The 27501-nt window shown below is 37.4% G+C and overlaps 1 protein-coding gene across 1 annotated transcript in view; it reads left to right on the top strand.

Moving 5' to 3' along the window:
• The window catches only part of hs6st3b (heparan sulfate 6-O-sulfotransferase 3b), a 69773-nt gene extending 46881 nt beyond the window's left edge, over positions 1–22892 (top strand). The window contains exon 2 of the mRNA XM_026271950.1: positions 22082–22892. Within this exon, the coding sequence (XP_026127735.1) occupies positions 22082–22796 (715 nt within the window). The 3' untranslated portion in view covers positions 22797–22892. The remainder of the gene's footprint in view (positions 1–22081) is intronic.
• Positions 22893–27501: the final 4609 nt, after the last annotated feature.

Raw genomic sequence — 27501 nt, 5'->3', positions numbered from 1 at the left:
AGTTCAGCCAAAAAAGAAAATTCTGTCATTAATTACTCATCCACAAGTCGTTCCAAACCTGTAAGATCTCTTCGGAACAAGGTCCAAAACTTAGCAAAGACATGGTTAAAATAATCCATGTGACATCCCTAATAACGACTTTATTGAACAATTTGTATCCTCTGTATCACCCTATATTTTCGAGAGTATCACATACTTAAAGTATGCAGCGTATGTATGTAGATATGTTGTTTATGTTCAGATCAAAGCGCAAACAATGTAAATGTATCTGTGTACAAATGTTGCATATGTTAAATAAATGGCACTATATGGTGATGCGGAGGAGACTAATTGTTGAATAAAGTTGTTATTTTTGTACAGTTGAACCCCTGATGTCACATGGATCATTTTAACAATGTTCTTGTTATGTTTATGAGCTTTGATCATGTTGGGATCGTGTCTTTGCTCTCTATGGGAGAGCTCTCAGAATTAATCAAAAATATCTTAATTTGTGGTCCGAAGATGAATGAAGGTCTTTCGGGTTTGGAACGACATGAGGGTGAGTAATTAATGACAGAATTTTCATATTTGGGTGAACTATCCCTTTGAATAAATGTTTCATGGACCCATATGCATTGACTTTCAAATACATTTACTTTTTCCAGAAAGAGGTTTTGTCAGATTTCTCCAACTTCCGAGGAATCCCAAACGGTGGCTAAGTAAAGTCGCACACACAAACACACTCCTGCCAATCGGTGGGGTGGAGATTAGCCCCTTCCAAGCGCTCTGCTGTTCCACAGATTTGCCAGGAAACAGAGACACGAGGCTGAGCTGCAGATCTCAGATTAAACCTCTTTTATCCTTCTATTCTCTCTGTGTGTGTACCAGTCTGGACTGCTGGTTTGATAACACAAAATAGGCTGTAAGCAAAGATATTGATTCTCGCACTGACGGAGTGCTTCTAATACAGTGCATGCAAATACTCGGCTTTGTGGTGATGCTGAATGAAGCTAAACTCAATCAGAGGAAGTGCTCGCTGCTCTGTGAAATGTGCCGCATTCATTTTCCTGCCTTGACCTCAATGGGCATAAATGACCAGTGAGGAAATTACATTCACGTTCCCACACAACAAATTATGGCTTTGAGACACCATTAAAAGACCCAGTGAAATTAAAATTGGAGTTCTGTAGCTGTTAGTCCATGTCTGTTAGCTTTGAGGCCGCCTATATGCATTAGAACTCTCTAATTAGTTAGTTTAAAATTGTACTTTTTTTTTTCAGATAAACATATTTAAAATGTCCTCTTTTCAGGTAAAATGTGCAAATATTAGTTGTGATTTAAAGGGTTAGTTCACCCAAAAATCAAAATTATGTCATTAATGACTCACCCTCATGTCGTTCCAAACCTGTGAGACCTCCTTTTATCTTCGGAACACAGTTTTAGATATTTTAGATTTAGTCCGAGAGCTCTCAGTCCCTCCATTGAAAGTGTATGTACGGTATACTGTCCATGTCCAGAAAGGTAAGAAAAACATTATCAGAGTAGTCCATGTGACATCAGAGGGTGAGTTAGAATTTTTGGAAGCATTGAAAATACATTTTGGTTAAAAATAGCAAAAAGGTCTTTCGGGTTTGGAACGAGTCATTAAAGGTGCTGTTAGGGAACTTTTGTAAAAAAATATTTTTTACATATTTATTAAACCTGTCATTATGTCCTGACAGTAGAATATGAGACAGATAATCTGTGAAAAAAATCAAGCTCCTCTGGCTCCTCCCAGTGGTCCTATTGCCATTTGCCGTTACAGACTGCTCCCGGTAAGAAATCAACCAATCAGAGCTGAGGTCCGTAACTTCAAAATGTAGAAAAATTTATATAATAAGCAAATACACCATGAATCCATTTTCTAAACCGTGTTTTTGGCTTGTCCTGAATCACTAGGGTGCACCTATAATAAGTGTTTATATTCGGACTATTTTAGATTGCTTTGGGGATACCGCAGCGGAGTAACCCAGTACCTTTGTGATTCTTCATAGACATAAACAGAGAGAAGTAGTTCTGGCTACGATGTTCTTCCGCAAGACGCAAACAGTTCTGTTTATTAAAGAGCCAGTAAGATGAAAATTCTAAGCTTCCTATCACTGTTTATAAGTCCTGTACATTAGGTTTAAATCCATTCAAGGTTAAAAAACGTTGTCATTTTGTCAAAATATCATTTTAAAATTACCTCAATTCTCAGAGATCCCCAAACGGTTCGTGCGAAGCTGTTCAAAAGATTCAGTTTCCTTAAACCCCACCTTTCGGTAGCATACTGTGTTCTGATTGGTCAACTAACATAGTTTTGATTGGTTGTTCCGCACACAACTTCACGGTAAACAATGCGTTAGCATCTGTTTGGGGTGAATTATGTCTTATTCCTCTCATCGCGAAGCAAACAGTAAAATAAAAAACTTGAACAGTCTTGCTGCTTTTTCTTCTGTGTGTGCGTATTCAAGCCGCGCGCTTCAGTTTGAATCTGAATAGCGCGTTCAGCGCGGGGGCGTGGTCACATTACATATAACCAGAGCCATGCCTCTGGATATAACGAAGGGAGACGTGAAAAACGGACATCGCGTTGTTTTCATATGGATTACTTTATCACAGAATATCAGTTTTTGGCAGCACTTGTTTAGTTTTAAAGTAGACATATCATGCTTTCTATAGATATCTCTCTCATGTCTCTTCACGGAGTATTCACCGAGTTACAGTTCATTTTAATGACGTGTTTGTAAAAGACAAAGGCTGCAGACAGCACACATACGGATAAGACGCTCAGAGAAAACAAACACAACTTCATAATCATACTTCGCGTTGTGATTCGGAGATGCTCGTTGGTCTAAATAAAATTGGTAATGAACCCTCTATTATGGCCAAACGCTTTGAAAATCCCGCCTTGTACTCACCGAGATTAGAAAAGCAGTCATCAGTGAAAGGGATTTGTTGTACTGCTCTGGTATTGTGGTAAAACTGAATTTTAGCCATTGGTTCTTCTGATCTTCATTCTTTGGCAGTGAAAATAAAACAAACTTGCCTTTACAATTAAAAACACACTGTCTCCTCGACATGATGCCATCACACCAAACAGAGCGTCTGTGTGTGGGGGTGGAGCAGGTCAGAGTTTTGTTTCTCCCAAGACAGTAGGCGGAGATTATCATGCAAAGTGCTCCTAGTGACGTACATAGAGATGGGCAAAAGATTTGAAATCTATAACGACTCGTTTCAGTGATTCAGAGTCGACTCCTTACTTAAGAAGCCAATAACTTTATAAATCGTGTACTTTTTGGTTTAATTACTTTGCACATTGTTTACACTGATGGACAGCTACATCATACACTGTAAAACAGGTAATTTTTTATTTCCCATCTGTGTGGCTCTTTAACCTCTAGAGCGTCAAAAGTTCCCTACCGCAGCTTTAATGACATGATTTCGATTTTTGGGTGAACTAACCCTTTAAGGCAGTAAATGTCTTGAACGCTGGGAAAGACAAAAACATTTTTAATTTGGGGTTGACGGGATTCAGGAATTGAGGTATTATAATGGAACAAAAGAAAAAGTAAAATAGTAAATTTGCAGTTAATATTTTTATCCACATAATCACTCTTTATCATATTGTGTAATATGCCTAAAATGCCACTTTTAATGTTTCTCATCTTGTCACATTCAACTAAATGCATTTTAGGAACTAGGAAAATTATGAAGACGAAACCATTCAAAATGGCAAAAAAGTTAAGTACATGGCCATCACTGTTATTTAATATTTGTATCATAAAATGGTTGTCGGAACGAATCACACTGTAATTCATGTTCAGATTCTGTGAACAGTAAAACTCGCCTCCTTTGATTTGATTGGATATTTCAATCATCTTGATGTAGATGAGCACTGTTAGACCTCTGAGGCAAACCAGACTAAAAATGTAACAATTTAAACTTCCTCTCATCCTAATAGCTGTCACGGTTGCTTGCTGGCAAGAAGACAAAGGCAGAAGAATAAATTACAATATCCGCAAGTTGGTTACTGTTTAATCCAAGTTACTGAATAATCCAACTAGGCAGTCATACAGAGAGTGCAAAAACAACACAACATAACAGCGACTAGACACCAATGGAACGTTAGGGAAGGGTTTATAAAGACAACACAACCGAGATAATAAATCAAACACAGCTGGACACAAATGATAACAAACGAGGAGCTGGAACTCAAACAAAGGAAAGAGTAACTAATGACCGATAAACTAAAAGACTGTGAATGACAAAACTAAAGTCCATGATTGTGACAATAGCACAGACAGCAGTGCATAATGGAGTGTAGCAGAGCAAGAATATCAATTATTTGGCCGACAATCATAAGATAGTAATGTATCATGAAATCTGACATTTTAGATACATTTGTTAAACTTGTTAAAACTTTCATTTGTTTTACAACGTATTAGCAAAAATGCCAGGTTTTACATTCATGGCAGATTGCAGTAGGATTTGGATTTATTGGGTTTATTTATTTATTTACTATATTATGAAAACTGATTCAATTCCAGTTCCTGTCAAATCTTTGACATGATTTGAGTCTCTTAAAACAGATCGGTGGTGTGCAGGTGTTGAGAGCCTGCAGAACCAACAGCATGTCATCACCATGTACTGAGTGCTTTTCTGTGTTTCACACTAAAGCAGACTTGTCATTTTCTCTCAAAGGGAGCACAATACTGTATGTATATAGGATTTGGAGTATACTATTAGTATCTTTACCTATTGACAAACATGCAGGCACAGAAAGGGACAGTTCACCCAAAATAAAAATGATCATTTACCCATGTTCATGAAGAATGTTTCAATTGCTTTTGTCCATACAAAGAAAATCTGTGGGGTATAGACAAGAAAAACACATTATTTCATAATGCCTACTTTCGTGTTTCACAGAAGAAACGTTTAGGATGACATCAGACTGAGTAAGCATTGACAAAATTGTCATTTTTGGGTGAACTATTCCTTTATGAAATACTTAATGTTGAATAAGACAAAGAACATAGACTTTCATCCCTACTAAAAAGAAAAGAAAAGAAAAGAAAAAAGCTTAAACCAGAACACACTGGAGCTCTAACTGGCCTCCCAGCCTGGTCTGGTGTTCAGCTGAACCAGAACAGACCAGCTAATAGCAAGCTTAGACTGATTATGGTGTTTTTTTTCAGCTGGTAAAAAGCACCTTTCTGTGCTCTGAACAGTGATGTGGTTGTCGTGGTGCACCTGGGTCGAAGGGTAGGCTTTTCTTGCTGCATTGTAACTGCCAGCGAGTGCCATTTTCAGTATGCGCACCATGTCAACTACCCCTAATGCCAGCTTCCTGACAAGTAAATGAAGGACCGCTCGTTGCTCTTGTTTCTTCCCAGGTGACATGCCGTCCCCATTCCGTCACTATCAAAGAGACAGAAGAAGATTCAGAGAGTCTGGAAAACGGTCCATTATGGTCTGCCAGAGGGAGTACAGGCACCATTAGGGAATGATATCCGTTACAAATAATGCATGTTTCCAGACTCTCGCTCCATTCTGTCAAGGGCGACAACGGGAGAAGATTGCAGAGCAGCAGAAGCGAGCACATTACTGTTTTAGTGTAAGACTACAGAAAAGAAAGTGATGAGCCTATGTTGGGTAAATGTGTTCACAATTCAGTCGATCTGCATGTGTCAGCTTGGTTTCATGTGGCTTGTGTCAAGATTGAAGCAGATGCAGAAATCTGTAGATGTGGCATTCTACTTAAAAATACCCTGATGAAATATTTAGTAAGCTTAAATGATACAGATATTAAGGTATTCAATTTATAATCACATTAAACAATGTGCTTGATTATGTAAGCAGTGAATCTTTAAAGATTGAGTAGATCCACCATTAAATGTGATCCTGGACCACAAAACCAGTCATGAGGGTCAGTTTTGTGAAATTGGGATTTGAAATGAATCTGAATGAAAAAGTTTTCCATTGATGTAAGGTTTGTTAGGATAGAACAATATTTGGCCAAGATACAACTATTTGAAAATCTGAAATCTTAGTGTGTCAAAAAGATGGAAGAAAATTGCTTAAAATTTGTCCTAATTAAGTACTTTGCAATGCATATTAAGTTTTGATATATTTACGGTAGGAAATGTACAAAATATATTCACGGAACATGGATCTTTATTTAATATCCTAATGATTTTTGGCATAAAAGAAAAATCGATAATTTTGACCCATACAATGTTTTGTTGGCTATTGCTACAAATATACTCTTGCTGTTACATACCTGGACTCTTTTAGTGTGTTTTTGCCCCTGTGACCCAGTTTCTGTCTTCCGTGTTTGGTTTGATTAGTTCCCAGTTGTGTCTATTCTATTCCTCATGTGTTCCATGTCCCTGTTAATTTAGTGATTCCATCCACCTGTGTTTCCCCATTATCCCAGGTACATAAGCCTTGTCCTTTCAGTTCTGTGTTGTCGGGTCTACTTGCTACTCACTTACTACTTACTTGTGTCTACCTCTGTGTACATTACTGCGAGCGAGCACATTACTGGGCAGAACCATGTGTTGAATATATTAAAAGCCTTATTTCGTTTATCCTCGGCTCCGTGTTTCTTCCGGCAGCATAAACTGTAACAGAAGACCCGACCCAAAAAGAGAGTATAAAACTGCGTGTTTTTCCCTCCGTTTTGTTTTCATTTTTTTCACAGTCTTTTCTTTTCGTAGTGTCGATGGAACCCCTCTATAGCCCCGAATTCCTCCTCCTCCTGCTGGAGCAGGAAGGATGTTCTCTCGAGGACCATACCAGACAGTTTCTTCTGTTAGCTAATGCCACCAGCTACCCGGACTACGCGCTCTGCACCTTCTACAACACCAGCCTGAACTCCAAGTGCAGAGCGTTGTCGCCCAAAGATGGTCCTCAGGAGGAATTCACCGCATTCATGGAGTGGACTCTGGCAAGAAATGGCTCACCTCTCACCGCCTGCCCCATAGAGGATCTCGCCAGTTCCACTCCCGACCCAGAGACCAGCCAGCCACCATCCCGCCACACGGAGCCAGAGCCCACCGCAGCCGCAAAGCCCGAGCCATCCAGTGACATGGAGCAGGATCTTGAGAGCGTGACTGACCAGGTGTGTGAGCCGGCAACACCGTGCATCGTGGGAGTCCTAGTGGAGATCGAGGGCGTGGAGGAAAGCCCTGCCCACACATCCACGACTGAGGGTGACCTACATCCAGTCTCTGGTAACATGGAGCAACTTTTGGATCTGATGGACTGGTCTATGGAGGTAATCCCTAATATTCCTGTTTCTCCGCTGGTTCCGTCCAGCCCTGACTCCCCTGTTTACCCTCTAAGTCTCCCACTCCTACATCCTCCAGTCATTTCCTCTGCTCCATTTCCGCTGGTTCTGCCCAGCCCTGAGTTTTCTGTTTCTCCGCTGGTTCTGCCCAGCCCTGAATTTTCTGTTTCTCCGCTGGTTCCGCTGAGCTCTGAATCTTCTGCGTCTCCGCTGGTTCTGCCCAGCTCTGAATCTTCTGCGTCTCCTGTGTTCCCTCTCGGCCTCCCTCTCCCACCTCCTCCTGGACCTGCTGGTCCCTCTGCTCCACTTCCGCTGGTTCCGTCCCGCCCTGATCCTCTTGTCTTTCCTCCCATCCTTCCTCTCTCCTCCTCCTAGACCAGCAAGTTCCTTGCCATCCCTGCTGGTGCCAGTCAGTCCCGCAGCTCACCCTCAGTCCGCACCATCTGGGCGCGATGGTTCACCGCTGGACTGCCAGTCTCCAGCTCCGCCTTGGCACGTTAAGGCCCTGTCTCCGCCTCCAGCCTCTAGCCCTGGACTCCTCCTCGGTCCTTCGACCCAGCGGCTCCGCCTGGGCTCTTAGCTCCCTCGTCTCCACCGTGGCCTGGCATCCCACCTGCTCCACCGGGCTCCCTCGTCCCTCCAGCTCCACCTTGGTCAGTCGTCGACCATCCGCCGCCTCGGGACTCCACTCCTCTGGTTCCACCTCATCACTCCATCCCTCCGGCTCTGTCAGGCTACTCCTTCCCTCCGGTTCCACCTCCATCCTCGGTCGCTCCGGCTCCACAGCGGTCTTCCAGGACCCCGCCTCCGCCTTGGTTGCCTGAGCCTTCTGCTCCACCTAGGCCCTCCGGATCCTCGATGTCACCCTGGCTCTGCGGCTGTGCTGCTCCATCTTGGGCTCCTCACCCACCTGTGCAGTCTCCGCCTGTCGGCCCCCTGGTGTCGTCGACCCCTCCTCCCGCCGTCGACTCCACCATGGATCTCCGTCCTGGCTGGTCTCTGGTGGACCATCTGGCTCCTCCTGCTCCTGTCCCCTCCCTGGCTCCTCCCTCTGTCATCTCCTCCCTGGCTCCTGGCTCCTTCCTCCGTGGTCCCTGTCTGCTGGCCCCCTCCTGGGAGTCTGTCCTCCACCGGAACCTCCTCCCAAGTTCCCACCCACGCCTCCCTCGGTTGTTTCTATGGTGCGAGGACGCACCTACCGGGAGGGGGGAGCACTGTTACATACCTGGACTCTTTTAGTGTGTTTTTGCCCCTGTGACCCAGTTTCTGTCTTCCGTGTTTGGTTTGATTAGTTCCCAGGTGTGTTTATTCTATTCCTCATGTGTTCCATGTCCCTGTTAATTTAGTGATTCCATCCACCTGTGTTTCCCCATTATCCCAGGTACATAAGCCTTGTCCTTTCAGTTCTGTGTTGTCGGGTCTACTTGCTACTCACTTACTACTTACGTGTGTCTACCTCGGTGCTCCATGTGTTGAATATATTAAAAGCCTTATTTCGTTTATCCTCGGCTCCATGTTTCTTCCGGCAGCATAAACCGTAACACTTGCGACTTAAGACTTTTTTTGTGGTCACATATCATAGATTGGCACAGATACTATATTTTCTCATGCTTTTGTCATTTGCCAGATGGCTCATTTGATTTTATACTATACTACTATAAAGTGGGTGTGTGTTCAGTATCGGGTGTGTGTTTACAGAGTGTGTTTACTGCTGTGTGTGTGCACTTTGGATGGGTTAAATGCAGAGCACGAATTCTGAGTATGGGTCACAATACTTGGCTGTATGTCACGTCACTCACTTAAAGAGGATAAATATGAGTAGGAAATAAAACACCTTCAGTGAGTTTGGAGTTTAATAGCAAAATGTAAGGATATTAAATATAATTTAGTTTTTATATTCTCATATATATATTTTATATTCTCATATAATTTATGAGAATTTAATGGAAGAACTAAATTGCTTTGGAAATGGTGTTCTAAACAATTTCCTGATAAGTGAGGAAAGTATTAAGCAGCCTGATAAAATAACATTTCACATAAACACAAAACATATTGATGCTTAATTTTCACATAGAGACTGTGATTCATTTCAGGATTCTTCAAAAGAAGGTTTTTCAGAAAGTACTGTTTTTTTCAAAAAGTTCAAAAGAACAGGATTTATTTTAACAAACTTTTATAACAGCTGTATTGTCACTTTTAATCATTCTTTGCCAAATGAATGTATTATAGTCTTTCAAAAAAGAAACTGTGGTCTAAAACTTGGTCAGACTCGACAGAAGCTCTCTGCGCTAACCATAGACTATAACGATATGCAAATTAAAATGCACTAAAGAAGAACCGTTTTGTCAGGATTTCTAATTCATCTGAAACTCTAAATTGGAGCTTTTAGGCGACATTACAATATATGCAAATATCTGTCAGTTTTCTTTTTGGTTCCCTTTGTATCTGTGATACAAAAAGAGCACTAATGATATTGAGACTGAGGATCGTGAATGTCATTTCTGCTGTTAGGGCAGCATGTCTATTATAATGTCACTGCAGAATGAGAAATTTTAAGTGCACTGACTTATTTAATATGCATTACTTTGTCTTTCCCCTTGTATCAATCATCCTTAAAAGTCTATAACATTTTCAGGTTAGATTTTGCATGATTATGGCAGAAGGTATGATAAAATTTTTAATTTTTAATTTTATGTTACATAAAAATATTGATTAACATATATCTTACTCTCTGTCTTAAATTATTTTCCTTCTCGGCTGATGACATCAATTCCCTTTAACCATCTGTTACATAACTTTTCATGGCACAGTTTTTGTTGTTATTGTATATCTTATTTCACTTCGAAATATGTCACATTATGAAATTCAAATGGGATGCATCTGCCATATCAGGTCGACTATTCCTTGTCTGGTCTCATTTGCCTCATGCTGTGTTTTCTTCAGCATTTAAACTTCAGTATTGTGTATAGTTGGTAATGCAGTTTCTGGCCTGAGGGGTGGAGTGCTAGGAAATAGTATTGGGATTACAGCTGCCATTTGGCCTGAGGATCTGCTAGAGGCAAGCTCAGATTTACAGAATAAAAACCTTTTGACTGCTTAACACAACATTTAGAAGAACAATGAAAACCTGACAGCCCTAAACCATTTGACCAATACAAAACACAAAGATTTGTTGCAGACAAACTCGACTGGATGTTAGAGTTCTGAAATTTTCTGGGAAATTCTTGTCTGCAGCTTTGCTGGTGTGAAGATGCCAAGGCTTTAATTCAATTGAAACTGAAAACTGAAACAGAAACTGAAAGAGATTTATATTTATACATATACATATTTATATACATACATTATATATATATATATATATATATATATATATATATATATATATATATATATAAATCTGAGGGTACACTATAAAAATATTTTTCTATTTTTCAAAGTTGTCAAAAAAGTGTAATTTAAAGAACATTTTGAAGTGTCTCTATTATAGATTTTTGAAAATTACCTTTCATGCAGTGTGTAACACAGGTCTAAGTGAATGAAAACATCCTGCAAAGTCTTAAAGCTGCAGTAGGGAACTTTTGTAAAAATATATTTTTTTACATATTTGTTAAACCTGTCATTATGTCCTGACAGTAGAATATGAGACAGATAATCTGTGAAAAAATCAAGCTCCTCTGGCTCCTCCCAGTGGTCCTATTGCCATTTGCAGAAAGTCATGCGCTCCCGGTAAGAAACAACCAATCAGAGCTGCGGTCCGTAACTTTGTTTGTGTTCAAAATGTAGAAAAATTTATATAATAAGCGAGTACACCATGAATCCATTTTCCAAACCGTGTTTTTAGCTTGTCCTGAATCACTAGGGTGCACCTATAATAACTGTTTATATTCAGACTATTTTAGATTGCTTCAGGGGTACCGCGGCGGAGTAACCCAGTACCTTTGTGATTCTTCATAGACATAAACAGAGAGAAGTAGCTCCGGCTACAATGTTCTTCAGCAAGACGCAAGCAGTTCTGTTTATTAACCGCTAGAGCGTCAAAGGTTACCTACCGCTCTGAAAGTGCACCATGTATAAAGTTATTGTCTCTCAAAAGAAAGAGTCAACTCTGAATCATTGAAAATAGTCGTTTTTAAAACGAATCCCAAGGCGTTTCATGTTGATGTCAACATGAAAGATTAGCATATTGCCCACCCCACCTAATGTCTTTTCCGTTGGTTTGAATAAAAATGCAGTTACATTCTTTGCCACTAGGTGCCACTTTTGAAGCAGTAAAAATAGCTGTTTTCCCGGTGACGCTGTACACAAAGCAGCACTGCTCTCACAAATGCTGCTTTATTTTTTTATTTTTCATTTATTTTATTTGTATTATGCTTTAAATGAACAAATGCTGCTGTATCAGACATTACAGACATGAATCATGATGAAATTAAAATGAGACCAATCAGACCAATCACCGAAGATTAGCACCACTCAAAGGAGGGGTTCGGAAAAATTATTCGTTGAGTGAATCAATTGGGAGTCGTTGAGAAATTAAGGTAAAAATAAATGCATATTATAAGACAATGAAAAAGTTTTTGACCTTGCATACATGTCAACCTGATGTTGGAGACTTCCAAAACCAAAATATGAACCTGTCATTACCCATAATAGGGGCACAGGTGTTTGCAGGTGTTTCAGTTTTGAAATAATCTGCTGAACTTTTTGCAGGTAGAGTTTCCATACTGACCTGTAGAATTAAGTCATTTTTCTGTCTCTGATGTTTACAAGTATAACACAATAGAGTATACAAATCCTCCCACATGGAAAGAACCTATATGAGGATATATGAGCATATATGAAATCTATATGCAGTTTATATGCACATATATGCTGCATATATACAGCATATACAGTATTTACATATATGGTAATATATATGCGCATATATGAAATCTATATGCAGTTTATGATAATATAGAAGCTGCATATATGCATATATATGCCACATAATGGCATCAGTCAGAGCAAGAAGTACCAGTCAGGTAAGAAAATGTAAAGGTTTTGATATAGGTTTTTAATATATGTGACATATATAAAATTGCCCGTTTTCCTATATTATATGTACATTTGTACATTAACTTTATATATGTCACATTTATTAAAAACCTATATCAAAACATATATTAAAACATATATGTTTATATAAGTTATTTCCACGTGGGCTGAATACTACAGGAAATATTTCTATAAAAAGTGTAAGACTTTTCCAGGTTCTTTTGAAGCAGATCTGGGCCTTTAATTTCTCCTCAGACAGCACTAAAAGATCATCCTTATCCACTGGTTTATCTTCCAGTATGATTTCTGGTCCAATGTCAGTCCACACAGAATATCCCTGTACTGAGACAAAATGTCATATCTGATACCAATAATTAAGACGAAAGAACAGGAGATGGGGACAGTGACGAAATATGTTATAGACGGCTGCCGAGCGGAGGAAAAGAGATAGAAGGATGGGGTTCAGATTTGTGTGAAATACAACCGAATCGGAGGCGTGATTAATCTAGCAACCTTTAGAGGAAAGGTCTGAGGTCCCGCGGGAGAACTGATGGCTGTGAGACACAGAAAGAAAACTGAATGTGGAAAGGGCAGAAGTCAATAGAGGTGCTGAGTGCATTCTCAGCCTCAATTATAATGCTGTCACTGTGAACTGTAAATACATCAGCTTCTCTGGGTGAATGAAGAGACACATTGCCCCAACCAAGAATCTTTACTGATGTCCAGGGGTGCATTAACGCACAAGCTATAAGGGGCTGAAGCCCAGGGGCCTGCACTTGGGAGGGGCCCACTGGCTGCTGGGAAAATATATATTTTTAATAATTATTTGTATATATGGGAGTTTGGAGCAGTGACAATTTAAGCAGCCCAACAGTTTTAACACTGATCTTCATTCTGTATATTAGAACGATTTCTGAAGGATCATGTGACACTGGAGACTGGAGTAATGGCTGGTAAAAATCCAGTGCTACATCAAAGAATTAAATGATATATATATATATATCATTTATATAAAAAGAAAGAAGAGAGAGAGAAAACCATATACAGCAGATTTACAATATCAACCAACATATCAGTTACTGCCATAGCATAAATAAAGATTAATTTATGACCGACCCTTAAAATATTGAACTAAATTCACATCCAAGATATAATGGACAGCCTGCTTGTAGCTGTGACCATATTACCACCTTGTCTGCGCTTTCATTTCCAATAAGTAAATGGTGAAAAAAGTGAAAATGGCCTTTTTTTGGTAGAATGTTTGGAATATTGAAGCCTCACCCAAGCATATACTGTACAGTAGGCACTACAGGCGTTTGTGTGCATTTTTTTGTGTTCTGATACATCTGATACAGTGAGGTCAGATATGAAGCGATGTGCACATCTGAGTTTGCAGGACAATTTTACTGCAGTATCACTTAGAAAAAGAAGCTTCAAACTACATAATGTCTCCTGTAAGCAATACTAAAGCAAATGTTTTTTTTCTCTTTCTTAGCTGATTAGGCCACTTAACCAGTCACAACACTTCAAGCAACACACAAAAGACTCTGGGCTTTTTCAAGAGCTTTTCTCATCAGTAAGCATTTGCCAAGTCAAAAGAGAAAGTTAAACCTTCTGTTACTAGCAAGCATATAGTTTGGCTACATATATTTGGCTCAGTGGCAGAATGTAATTGGATAGACAATAACAGAGCGCGATTGTGCCATTGTGGCTAATTACAGGCTATCACAACCCACAGGTCTGAAACTGACACAGCTAGAGAACAAGAGAGATCTGTCTGGATGGTTTCAGTTAGCATAATGCTATCAGAAGGTACCTTTTTGTTCCTGTTTGTTGCAGTGGCAACAAAATGTTGAAACAATGTTTGTTTCAACATTGTTGAGCAGCAGTATAGAAGAATTAGAGTTTGCTCAGAAGTTGCTCTGGAGTTCTCTGTTATTTAATTACAAGGTATATGAACAATCTGAAAGGCCAACAAAAAGCTCAATTTGCTGTGTACTTAAAGGAATAGTTCACTATAAAATAAAAATTAGCTGAAAATGTACTCATTTACAGGCCATCCAATATGAAGTTGAGTTTTTTCTTTCAATACAACAGATTTGGAGAAATGTAGCATTACATTACTTGCTCACCAATACATCCTCTGAAGTGCCGACAGAATCCAAACAGCTGATAAATTACTAAAATACACACAGCCATCTTGTGAAGTGAAAAGCTGTGTGTTTGTAAGAAATAAATTCATATAGATGTTTTTTGACTGATGCATTAGTCAGCTGTTTGCACACTGTGTTGGTATGCAAGTCTAGTGCAAAATTTCTCAAAATCTTATCTCAAAATCTTAACAAACTCAATTACAGCTCATGAGTCAATTTTCAGCAAATTTCCATTTCTGTGTGAACTATTCCTTTAATCTCAGTACTGTATAGGAGATCATTTTTAAATATGTGATTTCCAGATTACACAAGAGTTCACTTCAGTTTGAAAATAAATGTGTCAAGTATTAGGAGATCCTCAGAGGAGTCCAAGAATCACTCATTAATGCAGGTCTCACCTGTTTTCACGCTTCCTGTAGTTACTGCACTCTGTGAAATCTGCCGTGCTGAGCTGTGTTTGGCGTATTGCCTCTAGTCGTTGACAGCTGAGTGTTATTGAGACACATTGTTCCACACCACGATCGCTCTCCCTGGGTTTGAAGAGCTTCATTGGGCTTCCGATTTCAGACGTTTGGTAAACCTCAGGTAATCTCTAAACACATTTGCCTCAGTCTACTTTAGATGAACGGCTGGGCTATTTTTGCTTGTTTGCAGCAAACTTTCCTTAAAGAAATAGTTCATTCAAAACTGAAAAGTCCTTCTTTGAATACTTGGAAGTTGACTTGATAACTGAATTTAACCTTATTCTTTAATTGGTGTGGTTAAGTCCATCCACTTAATAATCCACACAATCTATCTATATATATCTATCTGGTCGCCGTGATTTTGCCAAGTAAGACATGTTACGGGATCAACATCTTTTGATGATCCTGGATCAACATTTATTGTCCAAAATATAGACTTAACCCAATCCCTACCCCTAAACCTAACCCTACCCATAATTTATTCCTAAAATCAGTAGGAAACGATAGCTGACGATAGCTGATCAGGTGAAATCACGCTCACCCTTTCTATCTATCTATACAAAGTATATATAGCAATATCTCTCTCATCTCTCTCTCTCTCTCTCTATATATAAAGTATATATTAATAGTTCTATTTAGCGAGGATGCATGACACTGATGAATGGTGACAGTAAAGACATTCATAATGTTTCTACAGATTTCTGTTTCAAATAAATACTGAACTTTGTATTTGCCAAAAGAATCCTGAAGAAAAGTATCAAACAAAAATGTACAACATTTTTCTTTTTTCTCTGATATTAACAAAAATGTTATTTGAGCACTTAATCAGCATATTAGAATATCAAGGAACACATGACACTGAGGGCTTGAGTAATGGCTGCTGTTTTTTTTATTGCAATAATGTTTTTTGTTTGTTTGTTTTGGTAATAATATTTAGTAATATATACCATTATATAATATATAATAATTTGGTAGTATTAAATGCATCCTTGGTGAATATAAGAGACATCTTAAAAAAATCCAAATCCTTTCCAAACACAAACTTTTGGATAGTAGTGCAAAGGATTTAGTGTCATCAAAAATGTATACATTAATGAGATATTTCATACAATATTTCTATGATCAAATGATTTGAATTTAATGTAATGACAGCATAAGAGTCAAATTGTAAGCAGCAACTATAATATCAATAGTTTTTTGCACAATAAATATCTCTCAAATATGAGGGTAAATATGTTTCAGAAAGAAAAAATTGGAGCTTGAGAACATTAAAAAGTTTGCAAACCCCTGAATTCATTTCTTCCTGTTACTATAAGCCAAGAGAGACAGGCAGTATATTCGAAAACATTTCCCAGTTATTCAGTAACATTTTGTGGGCAGAAATGGGTGCTTTGTGGAACGGTTGTGGGCTATGACTCAAATACATATCATCGAGCAGAAAGAAACGAGCACAGCTCACCACAATTGCACCTGGGTTGTTCTTGGCTGAGGCAAAGGGCCGAGCTGGAGCCGTTTGAGGCTAATATACTGTGACACTGATGGTGCTCACCATGACCTTTTTGCAGTCGGCTTGTTCTGACACCACTTCCTGCATGTGTTTGTGTCCCTGGGACAGGCTAATGAGAGAGTGTCTGCACTCCACCCACTCTGAAAGATGAGCCGGATACAGCTGCTGCCGGCAGGGTTCTAATCACACCCTACAGCCTGACACCCCTCTATATGTGTGTGTGTGAGTTAAACCCTAACAGGCTCCCCTCCCACACAACATCATCATCATGTAACGCTAGCTACCGATTTTCCACTGACACACTTACAAATATGAGTGTCTCTTTTCTACAGTATTTATACTTCCTCACCGGAGTCTTCGTAGATTCAATTATTCCCAATTTAAATGGAATGTGTGTGTGTGTGTGTTTGAGTGTATATATATTAGAATACTTTCTCTAGTTGCAGATTAAAGATAAAAATTAAATTTCTTTTTTCTTTTCTTTTCGTTTCTTAAATATATTCAACAAGTGGTGTGATAATTGAAATTGGACAGATTGGGGAGTAAAAAAAATACACATTTCAACATTGAAGTCGGCAAAAAATGATTTTTAAAATAGTTTCCATCAATAGTGCACCTTGCTAGTGTTGTGGTGAACAGTTAATCCGTGCAAGTTAATCTTGTACAGTATGTCAATTGTTTTATGTCAAAATCTGATTATTTGCTTCCCCTCTGCCATCATGATGATCAGTCACAATCTGATATCAGTAACAACCAGTTCACACAGACTTAAACTCTTCAAGTGAGCTAAATCAGTGTTGTTATTGTTATCGTTTTTGTAAATTAAAATAGAGCTGAAATAAAATATAAATAATAGATTTAAAACCTAAACCTAATTGAACTTAAAGAGCCAGTAAGATGAAAATTCTAAGCTTCCTATCACGGTTTATAAGTCCTGCACATTAGGTTTAAATCCATCCAAGGTTAAAAAACATTGTCATTTTGTCAAAATATCATTTTAAAATTACCTCAATTCTCAGAGATCCCCAAACGGTTCGCACGAAGCTGTTCAAAAGATTCAGTTTCCTTAAACCCCACCTTTCGGTAGCATACTGTGTTCTGATTGGTCAACTAACATAGTCAGGTTGTTCCGCACACACCTTCATGGTAAACAATGCGTTAGCATCTGTTTGGGGTGAATTATGTCTTATTCCTCTCATCGCGAAGCAAACAGTAAAATAATAAACTTGAACAGTCTCACTGCTTTTTCTTCTGTGTAGGTGTATTCAAGCCACACGCTTCAGTTTGAATCTGAATAGCACGTTCAGCGCGGGGGCATGGTCATATAATTAAGGGAGATGTGAAAACAGACATCGCGTTGTTTTCATATGGATTACTTTATCACAGAATATCTGTTTTCGGCAGCACTTGTTTAGTTTTAAAGTAGACATGTCAAGCTTTCTATAGATATCTCTCTCATGTCTCTTCGTTGAGTATTCACGGAGTTACACTTCATTTTAATGACATGTTTGTAAGATCAGTGCAGACAAAGGCTGCAGACAGCACACATACTGAAAAGACGCTCGGGAGAAAACAAACACATAACTTCATAATGTTACTTCCCGTTGTGATTCGGAGATGCTTGTTGGTCTAAATAAAGTTGGTAATGAACCCTCTTTTATGGCCAAACGCTTTGAAAATCCCGCCTTGTACTCACCGAGATTAGAAAAGCAGTCATCAGTGAAAGGGATTTGTTGTACTGTTCTGGTATTGTGGTAAAACTGAATTTTAGCCATTGGTTCTTCTGATCTTCATTCTTTGGCAGTGAAAATAAAACAAACTTGCCTTTACAATTAAAAACACACTGTCTCCTCGACATGATGCTATCACACCAAACAGAGCGTCTGTGTGTGTGGGTGGAGCAGGTCAGAGTTCCGTTTCTCTCAAGACGGTAGGCGGAGATTATTATGCAAAGTGCTCCTAGTGACGTACATAGAGATGGGCAAAAGATTTGAAATCTATAACGACTCATTTCAGTGATTCAGAGTCGACTTCTTACTTTAGAAGCCAATAACTTTATAAATCGTGTACTTTTTGGTTTAATTACTTTGCACATTGTTTACACTGATGGACAGCTACATCATACACTGTAATACAGGTAATTTTTGATTTCCCATCTGTGTGGCTCTTTACATATTAGAAATGTTGCCTTGACAACTAAGTTGAAGTTGAAGTTGAAGGACTAAAATTACTACAACTAAAACTGAGATAGGTATACATTTAAGGTACAGAAAATAAAAAAAAACTTAAATTAAAATATAAATGCAATGACAAAAGCACAATAAAATTCCTAAACTGGAACGGAATATATTGCAATAAAAGCTCATTCAAGTGACAACAATTAATAAATACTACAATAGTATAAAATTAATATTAAAAAACAATGGGTTAAAATTTAAAACTATTACTGCAATACAAATCCTGCAAATCCTGGACTGAATAGCATAAACTGGCATTAAATCTACATTTTTTAAAATAAATAAATAAAACCCAAAATGCTATTAAAGAGAGACTGCAAAAAGGGAGTCTTCCAAACCGCATCTTTACTTTACCCAGATACACTTTCATAAGTGTATAATAAGGATTTATATTTTAGAACAGACCACATGGATTTTTTAATGAAACAACATACAGTACATACGTCATTTGCCAATGCAGGTCATGTCATATCATATCCGTAAACTGAAAAAAAAAAAACAGAAATAGTCTTATTATACCAAGGTTTGCAGCTCTACCATTGGAGAAAGCATAACAGCTAGCTTGGCTCATGTGTGCTTTAGTAACCAGTCACATTACTGATCCATTGATATCGATTAAAAAATGGCCTCTGGTCTCCTTGCCCGCATAGCATTCATTCAACAGGTAACCCTGAGTTCATTATATAACATTTAAGCTCATCAAAAGGGCTACTGTTATGGCAAATGGTAATTACTTGTAATGTAAACTTTTCTTAGATCATTAAACAACAGCATGTACCATACAGTCAAAGCCCTTAAAAACTTCAGGAGTCAGAGAAGGTGAGAGAGAGGCTGTGTTCTCTGTCCAGGACGTCTGTCCTCTCTGGGGGAACATCAGAACTGCCTCATTCACTATTCTTCCAGCACAGAGGCGGTCGCCACCTGCTTCAGGCCCATTCTCCATCAGACCATGACTGTGCCTGGTTTCTCTCTCTTCATTAACGCATCGGCCTGCTGCTAATAACACTGTGGTGGCATCTGTTCCCTCACGTGCTTTTCAAACGTTAGCACAACCGCTTACAGTTGTGATTAATGTAAAAAGACTGACAATCTAATTGACTTTGAATGTAGATGTATCTTCGACTGTTCTTTACAGCATCAGATACAGCTGTAACTTCTGTTGATAGATACTGATCAAAATAAAAATGGATTATTATTAATTATTCATTTCAAACTAATACAATTCTTTGTCTTTATAATCTTTAATCAGAATCCATATGGACTACTGGATTATATTAACCAGCAGGCAAATATCACAGCTATTTAGGCATTATTTGATTAATTTAGATTTTCACTGGCTCCCTTCTGGTGTGTACTGTAACAAGATTCCCAAAATGCGTAGTATCCTTTCACCTGGAAATATAAACAAGTTACAGTAATATATACAGTATATCAAGCCCTGCATGTGACATGCAAAACAATAAATAAAAATAAAATAAAAATAAAAAATGTACTTCAACGACTTTTTTTTGGCCACATTTGTTCCCTTGTATTACTTAAATTGTGGATTCATTTTATCAATTTGTTGCCTCATTTTATGTAAACAGTGGCCACATTGTACTGATTAGTTCCCTTATTTTAGTTACATTGTGGCTGTAATATAAATAAATTGAAATAAAGAAACAATTTGGAACAACGTAAGATTAAATAGGTTAATACCTCAAACAAATTAATTTTTCCCTCACATTTTAAGTGCGGGTCTCTGTAAAAATGGATTGAAAACAGGAAATTCAGTTTTAGCTAATAAAAAGATTTTCTCAGCCATTAAGTGCAATGCTGTGTAAGTATATGCTATTGAAAAAAACATGGAACAATGTTAAGCTTACATAAAATTTTGACTTAAGTTACGCACTAAATAAGACATGCACACACTTTTTGTTCTTGAATTTGAATCCTTCTCCATGGTGCACTGCTGAGGACGGATTAATTGAAACGTATCAGTTTTTCACTCTTCTGTGTCTGTCCTCCAGCGTACAAGGACTGAGAAGATGGATAACATTGTATAACTGAAATGTGGAACCTAGATGACAGGTTGATAAGTTCATCATGGTTATTTTTATGAGAAAAAAAAATAACTCACAAAGCTCCACAGAATAGTGCTGTTCAGTCATTATGTTAATTTGTTCACCAGAAAGGCTAATTCTCCATGGGTTCTGTCTAGAATTTCCCATGGGTTTTGCTATTTTAGTTTTCAGTTATGAGTAAAATATGGTCCGTGGTTCACATTGCTTGAAAAAACTTTAGTTTTATTATTCAAGGATTTGAACCCCCACAAGGATGTGTTTACATGCTTGATGAATTGTGTTTAGCAAAGAATGTTTTTACATTGCATTGAGACATTAAGCAGGCACGTTTTTACCATGTTTACCTCCATTCTGTGGTCACAATCTTTTCTAATAAAATTACTTTTAATGTATAAGAAAATTAGTTTTACTCAAAGAGACTTTTATATGGAGCCCCGCACATGACATGCAAGAAAAAAGAAATAAATTGTGCGCAAAATTTACTAATTCGTTCCCTCAATTTACTAAAACGTGCACATGATTACTATTGCGTTCCCTCGATTTACTATTGCGTTCACTCGATTTGATAAATCGTGCGCACGCTTTAGCAAATCGAGGGAATGAATTACTAAATCGTATAAGTCAAATATCAAATAAATCAATATAAGGACTTTAAACACCACAAGGATATGAGTTTACTATGAGTAAGCTATAAGGCCTGCGGTTAACATTACTTAAAGAGATAGATAGAGTCATTAATTACTCACCAACACGTCAATTCAAACCTGTTAGACCTTCGTTCATCTTTGCAACACAAATTAAGATATCTTTGATGAAATCCCAGTGCTTTCTGACCCTGCATAGACAGCAAGGATACTACCACGATCAAGGCACAGAAATGTAGTGAGGATATCGTTAAAATAATCCATATGACATCAATGGTTCAACCTTAATTTTAAGAAGCTACGAGAATACGTTTTATTACTTTTTTCAACAATTAATCTTCTCCACGTCATCCTGGCATCATTTTGGAGAGTATTACAACGTACTGTATGCACAGGCTTTGATCTGAACGTAAACAAGGCAAAGCGCATGTGTGTTCAACGTCAGCAGCACCACGTGCATACGCTGTTGACATTCAGATCAAAGTACTAGCATGATTACTCACCAAAATGGCGTCAAGGTGATGTGGAGACAAATTGTTGAATAAAGTAGTTATTTTTGTTTTCTTTGTGCACAAAAATATTCTTATAGCTTAATGACAGAATTTTAAGTTGTTTGTCAACTATCCATTTAAAGAGACTTTCAAGTAAGAAAGAAAATAAATAAATAACTTTGTCCTTTTTATTTCAGGAACTTCTACTACATCACCATGCTCCGAGACCCTGTGTCACGTTACCTGAGCGAATGGAAGCACGTGCAACGTGGTGCCACCTGGAAGACTTCCCTTCACATGTGTGACGGCCGGTCGCCCACACAGGACGAGCTGCCCACCTGCTATAACGGAGACGACTGGTCGGGGGTCACGCTGCACGAGTTCATGGACTGCCCTTCAAACCTGGCCAACAACCGGCAGGTGCGCATGCTGGCCGATCTCAGCCTGGTGGGCTGCTACAACCTCTCCACCATGAACGAGAGCGAGCGCAACCCCATTCTCTTAGCCAGCGCCAAGAGTAACCTGAAGAACATGGCCTTCTACGGCCTGACGGAGTTCCAGCGCAAGACGCAGTACCTGTTCGAGCGCACTTTCCGTCTGCGGTTCATTTCCGCCTTCACTCAGATCAACAGCACGCGTGCCGCCAATGTAGAGCTGCGTGACGACATGCGCAGACGCATTGAGCAACTGAATTTCCTGGATATGCAGTTGTACGAGTTCGCCAAGGAACTTTTCCTGCAGAGATACCAGTTCATCCGGCAGCGTGAGCGGCAGGAGGAGAGATTGAAGAGGCGAGAAGAGAAACGCTGGCTCAGGGAGCGCAGAGTCAACCAGAACAAACAGCCCAGTGTGGAAAACCAACCTCAGGTCACCACAACTGAGGACTATGCCAGCCAAGTGGTCCATTGGTGATACCTCTTGGAAACATGCACCGGGACACAGAGAACGTAATGGCTCAATTGAGGAAGAGAAGGTCACATTTTGGGCTCTGTCATTCAATTTAGCTGGCCGGGGTTTTTTTTCCTTTTTTTTTTCTTTTTTTTTTTCTTTTTTTTTTCATGAAGCCTGTTGCACTGTAAAAAAAATCATTGCCTTGAGCAGTATTTTTTTTTTTTTTTTAGAAAAAAGGAAATTACATAAGAATCTAATTTTTTATAAATTTAGACATATATATATATATATATATATATATATATATATATATATATATATATATATATATATATATATATATATATATAAAATTACATTTATTTTTCTTACCATACTTTTTTTGTTTTAAACATTAAAACAAGTTTTCTGCTTAAATCAACACACACACACAATTAAACTTGAGAAGTAAACACAAAGATGAGAAAAACAGACTTTTATTTCAAGATACAATAACTGTTTTTTAGAATGTTTTTTTTAAGGCTGTTAGCAATCAATTTGTTCAAAACTACAGTAAAAGAAGTAATTTTGTGAAATAACATTGCAATTTGAAATAACTGTTTTCTATTTAAATATATTCCTGTAAAAGCTGAATTTCAACAGCCATTACTCCATTCTAACATGCTGATTTGGAGTTTATGAAACAAACACCAAACTGTTTTACTGTTTGTGTAAACTCTTATATATTTTTTCAGAATTCTTTGATTTATATAAAGTTCAAAAGAACAACATTTTTTGAAATAGTCATTTTTGCAACATTATAAATGTCTTGTTACTTTTGATTCATTAACTGGGTCATTGCTGAATAAATTTTTTTTTTTTTTTTTAACTCGCTGACCCTAAACATTTGAACAGTGGTGACTATTCTCTGGGAAGTGTTAATATTTTGCTTTGCACAAAACTTATTAGATTAGATTCAATTCAGCTTTGTCATGATGCACAGTGCAAGTACAGATCCAACTTTTCAGTAATACAACTATTTTATTTATTTTATTTTTTTACAATTATTCATTTAGCACTCAGATTTAGTTTTTCATATTTTTACTGTAAAACATAGCAAAAATACTGCTTAAGAAAATGATTCTTGCAGTGTGGTTTATTCAAGATCTCTGCTGATTCCTTTGCAATAAAACCAGGGCTGCGATGTATATAGACTGAAAAAAAGGAGGATCGGTGCTCATTCGCAAAGCAACCTCCGACATCCTTGTAAAGGATCAACAAACCCTACACCACAGAGTTATATAAAGCTACAGCCCTGGAAATGTGAAGGGTGTACACTCAAGATGTGTTCTTACATTCAAAATCAGCTAGGCAGTGAATGCAGTAAAATGCTGACAAGTTTTTTACACTCAGGCCTGTTGCCAGTAAAGATTCTCAGTAGACACTCTCTCTCTCTTTCTTTTTTAAAAAAGAAGCAAGCTTGCAGCATGGAGACAGTGTGTACTGAGAATCTCTAGTCTCTAGTAGTTTCTCAATGATAAGTTGTACAATTCAGGGTTAGCAGATTCCGTCACAACAAGAGCCTCATCTGTGACACAGTAGCAGAGAACTGTTACAGTTGCTACTGTAAACACTATATGATATTTACAATGTTTTTTTTCTTCTTTGTTTTTGTCAAGTATTATTTAGTATGAGTTGCACATGAACATGAATATGTAAAAAATGAAATAAAAGCAATGCAAATGAAAGTTATACAAAAAAGACAAACAAAACCCACACAGCTCACTACGTAAACATTTTATAAATTACAACAATTCTTATGGCTTGAGAAATTATGTATATAATGAATGCAAAAAAAAAAAAAAAAGAAAGAAAGAAAGAAAGAAAACCAATAGCACAGTTGGATTGTGAAAACACTTCATGTTTGTATGCCCCCTAAAGGTGAAAGAAGATTCACATCACAAAAAAGAAGAAAAAAATAATAATAAAAGATTTGCACATGATTGTTCAAAGTTCTAATGCTTGTCTCATTAGTTCACATTTGACCTGCAAATGCAATGGAGCTGTATAAAGACTTTAGGAATATTTGTACACAGGATGAATCCAATACGAAGTGCATTAAGCAGCGAGTGAAGTATGTGTTAATATCATGAAGACTGAATGAATGGGTGAATATTTTGTTTCTTCACCAGTGCTGTTTCACACTTGTGTAGTCCATCCACACTAAAACTTTCTGAAGCCAGAACTTCCAAGTCACAGGGAATGAAACACTTGTGGTCTTTCCATCCTTGAACCATTGGCGGTTTAAAAGAAAAGCCTTTTCTGGTCTGTGCTTTGTGGCACCTTTTAAAAACTAGATCCGCAGATGCTGTGTACAGATGAATAAAATATATGAACCCTGCAAATGAATAAAAGATGTGAACCCTGCTGATGCAAATCGCATCTGGATAATAATGGGTGATTTTGCTATCCCTAAAAGCAAATAAACTATCTGTATTGCTCATTGTGGTTATGGAGAACATGGGAATGCTACATTTAAAGATCAACGTTTTGGAATGCAGTACCAGAAATGACTGCAGACCAAAAAAGACGGTTTTGTTATCTTTGTGTATGTTGTTTCAAATGTTTTAACTTGAATCTGTGCTGCTATATGTTTTTTTCTTTTCTTTTTTGAGATTTTATATTTCTTTTTTTGTGAGGCCAGAAGGCCTGAAGTTATGTACAAATGCAAGTTTGTGTGCATCTCTGTGTGTGTGTGTGTTCTGAAATGAATATAAGTGTTGCAATGTGTTTTAATTGCTTTGTTCACTTAAGTGCAATATGATATTAAAAATAACCCCTTATGGGAAATACAGATGTTAATAAGTCTGTACATTTTGCTGTTTTGGCTTGTTTTATAAATACTACTTTTAATTTAGCCTTAATATTGTTAATATTATACATACTTACATAAAGTAAAATAACAAATACCACAAGGACACATTGATGAAAAAAGTGATGCTCAAATGTCTACAGTTCTTGAAATATTGACCATAGGCTGAAGCATCCAGCATTTGTTATGCTGCATATTTCACGTTTCAATGAAGTTTTAGTTTTGCTCAGAGGTCTGGCATCACTTGTTTGCAGGTGCCATTTGGTGTAATATTTCGTATCTAATGTAAATGTATTTTTACAGAAAGTGTGGCTTAAGTGTCCAAATGGGGAAAGATCTCAAATGTTCTAGTCTCTGTGTTTGTGATTAAACCACTAGAGGGCAGAGAAACCACCAATGTTTTACTGTTTCCTATAGGGTGAAGAACACTGTAAGTGTGTGAAGGCCTCAAAAATTGCATTGATTGCTCATAAAATGTGTTTTGATCTTAAAAAAATAACTGCATGGTTCAGATTTTTGACTAATTTACTAATTTTGTTTAAATCATTTTAGATTCAATTTATTTACCTTTTTGGAAATTTAAGCAACGAAGCAATTTTTTTCATATGTTTTAAATAATGTCCACTTACTAGAGAAAAAAAGGTTGTTTATTCTATACAATGGTGGTCCCCACTTATGACTAGTCGAATGCTCACTTTAGCGCAGTACTATTGGTGCTCATAAAACTCATAACTGAAAACTATTATTTAGCACACCTTTATAAGAAACAGTTGGAGGGACCAGCTAGAGGGGTATCAACCTGCACTACAAAATTACATTCCACAATGGCGCATCTCTGGTAATTAAGCATGAAAATATGTCATAAGACAATGACTGATTCATCCACCGGTTACCTGAAAACCATTTTCCATATCATCATGGTCTGCAATGACAGAAATATAATTTGCAGAACACTTGAAATATCTTTCTCACTGAAAGATTATGTCTTTGTTACTCAAGTAACAAAGTACAAAAAGTAGAGTTAAAAGTATATACATAGGTTTAATACTTTTAAAATACCTTTTATAATTTAAATATATATAATTAACAGTATTTACAATTGAACTTTTTTACATTACATAACTAATTTTTTTACCCTATTTTTCTTTTTCTTTTAATAATGTTCACATTATAGAACTAAGTAGCAGTAATACAAAATAAAGTAGTTAAAATGCTATTACCCACTATTTTACATTTTGTACAAGTCTGTAAAATGATACCAGTATTAATATACATATATACACAACTGTTCAAAGTTTAGGATCAGTAAGATTTTTCTTTTTTTTTAAATGAAGCCTTTTTCCCCCCCATCAAGGATACATTAAATTGATTAAAAGTGACAGTAAAGAAATTGATAATGCTAAAAACACCATTTCATCATTATTGTTATAACATTTATTTTTTAAATAAATGTTGTTCTTTTGAACTGAATGATTTTTCACACAAATATAAAGGTAAATTGGTAATTACAATAAATGTTTCCAAATCAGCTTATTACAATTATTTTTAAAGCATTATGTGGCTGGAATTCAGTTTTGCCAATGATTTTTTAAATATATTAAAATGAAAAAAAGTTTTAAAATGGCACAACATCCATTTTTTACTTTATCAAATAAATGCAGCCTTTGTGAGCATAAGAGGCTTCATTCAAAAACCATTCAAAAAATCTTACCAAGCCCAAACTTCCTTTTAGAGTCTATACAGTACATATGCAGTATATACACACACTTAATATATAATATAAAACACACACACACACACACACACACACACACACACACACACACGCATACACACACACACACACACACACACACACACACATATATATAACAC

Source organism: Carassius auratus, chromosome 9, assembly GCF_003368295.1.
Source record: "Carassius auratus strain Wakin chromosome 9, ASM336829v1, whole genome shotgun sequence".
Taxonomy (NCBI): Eukaryota; Metazoa; Chordata; class Actinopteri; order Cypriniformes; family Cyprinidae; genus Carassius; species Carassius auratus.
The sequence above is the reverse complement of the archived record's forward strand: the minus strand, read 5'-3'. Positions and strand labels throughout refer to the sequence as shown.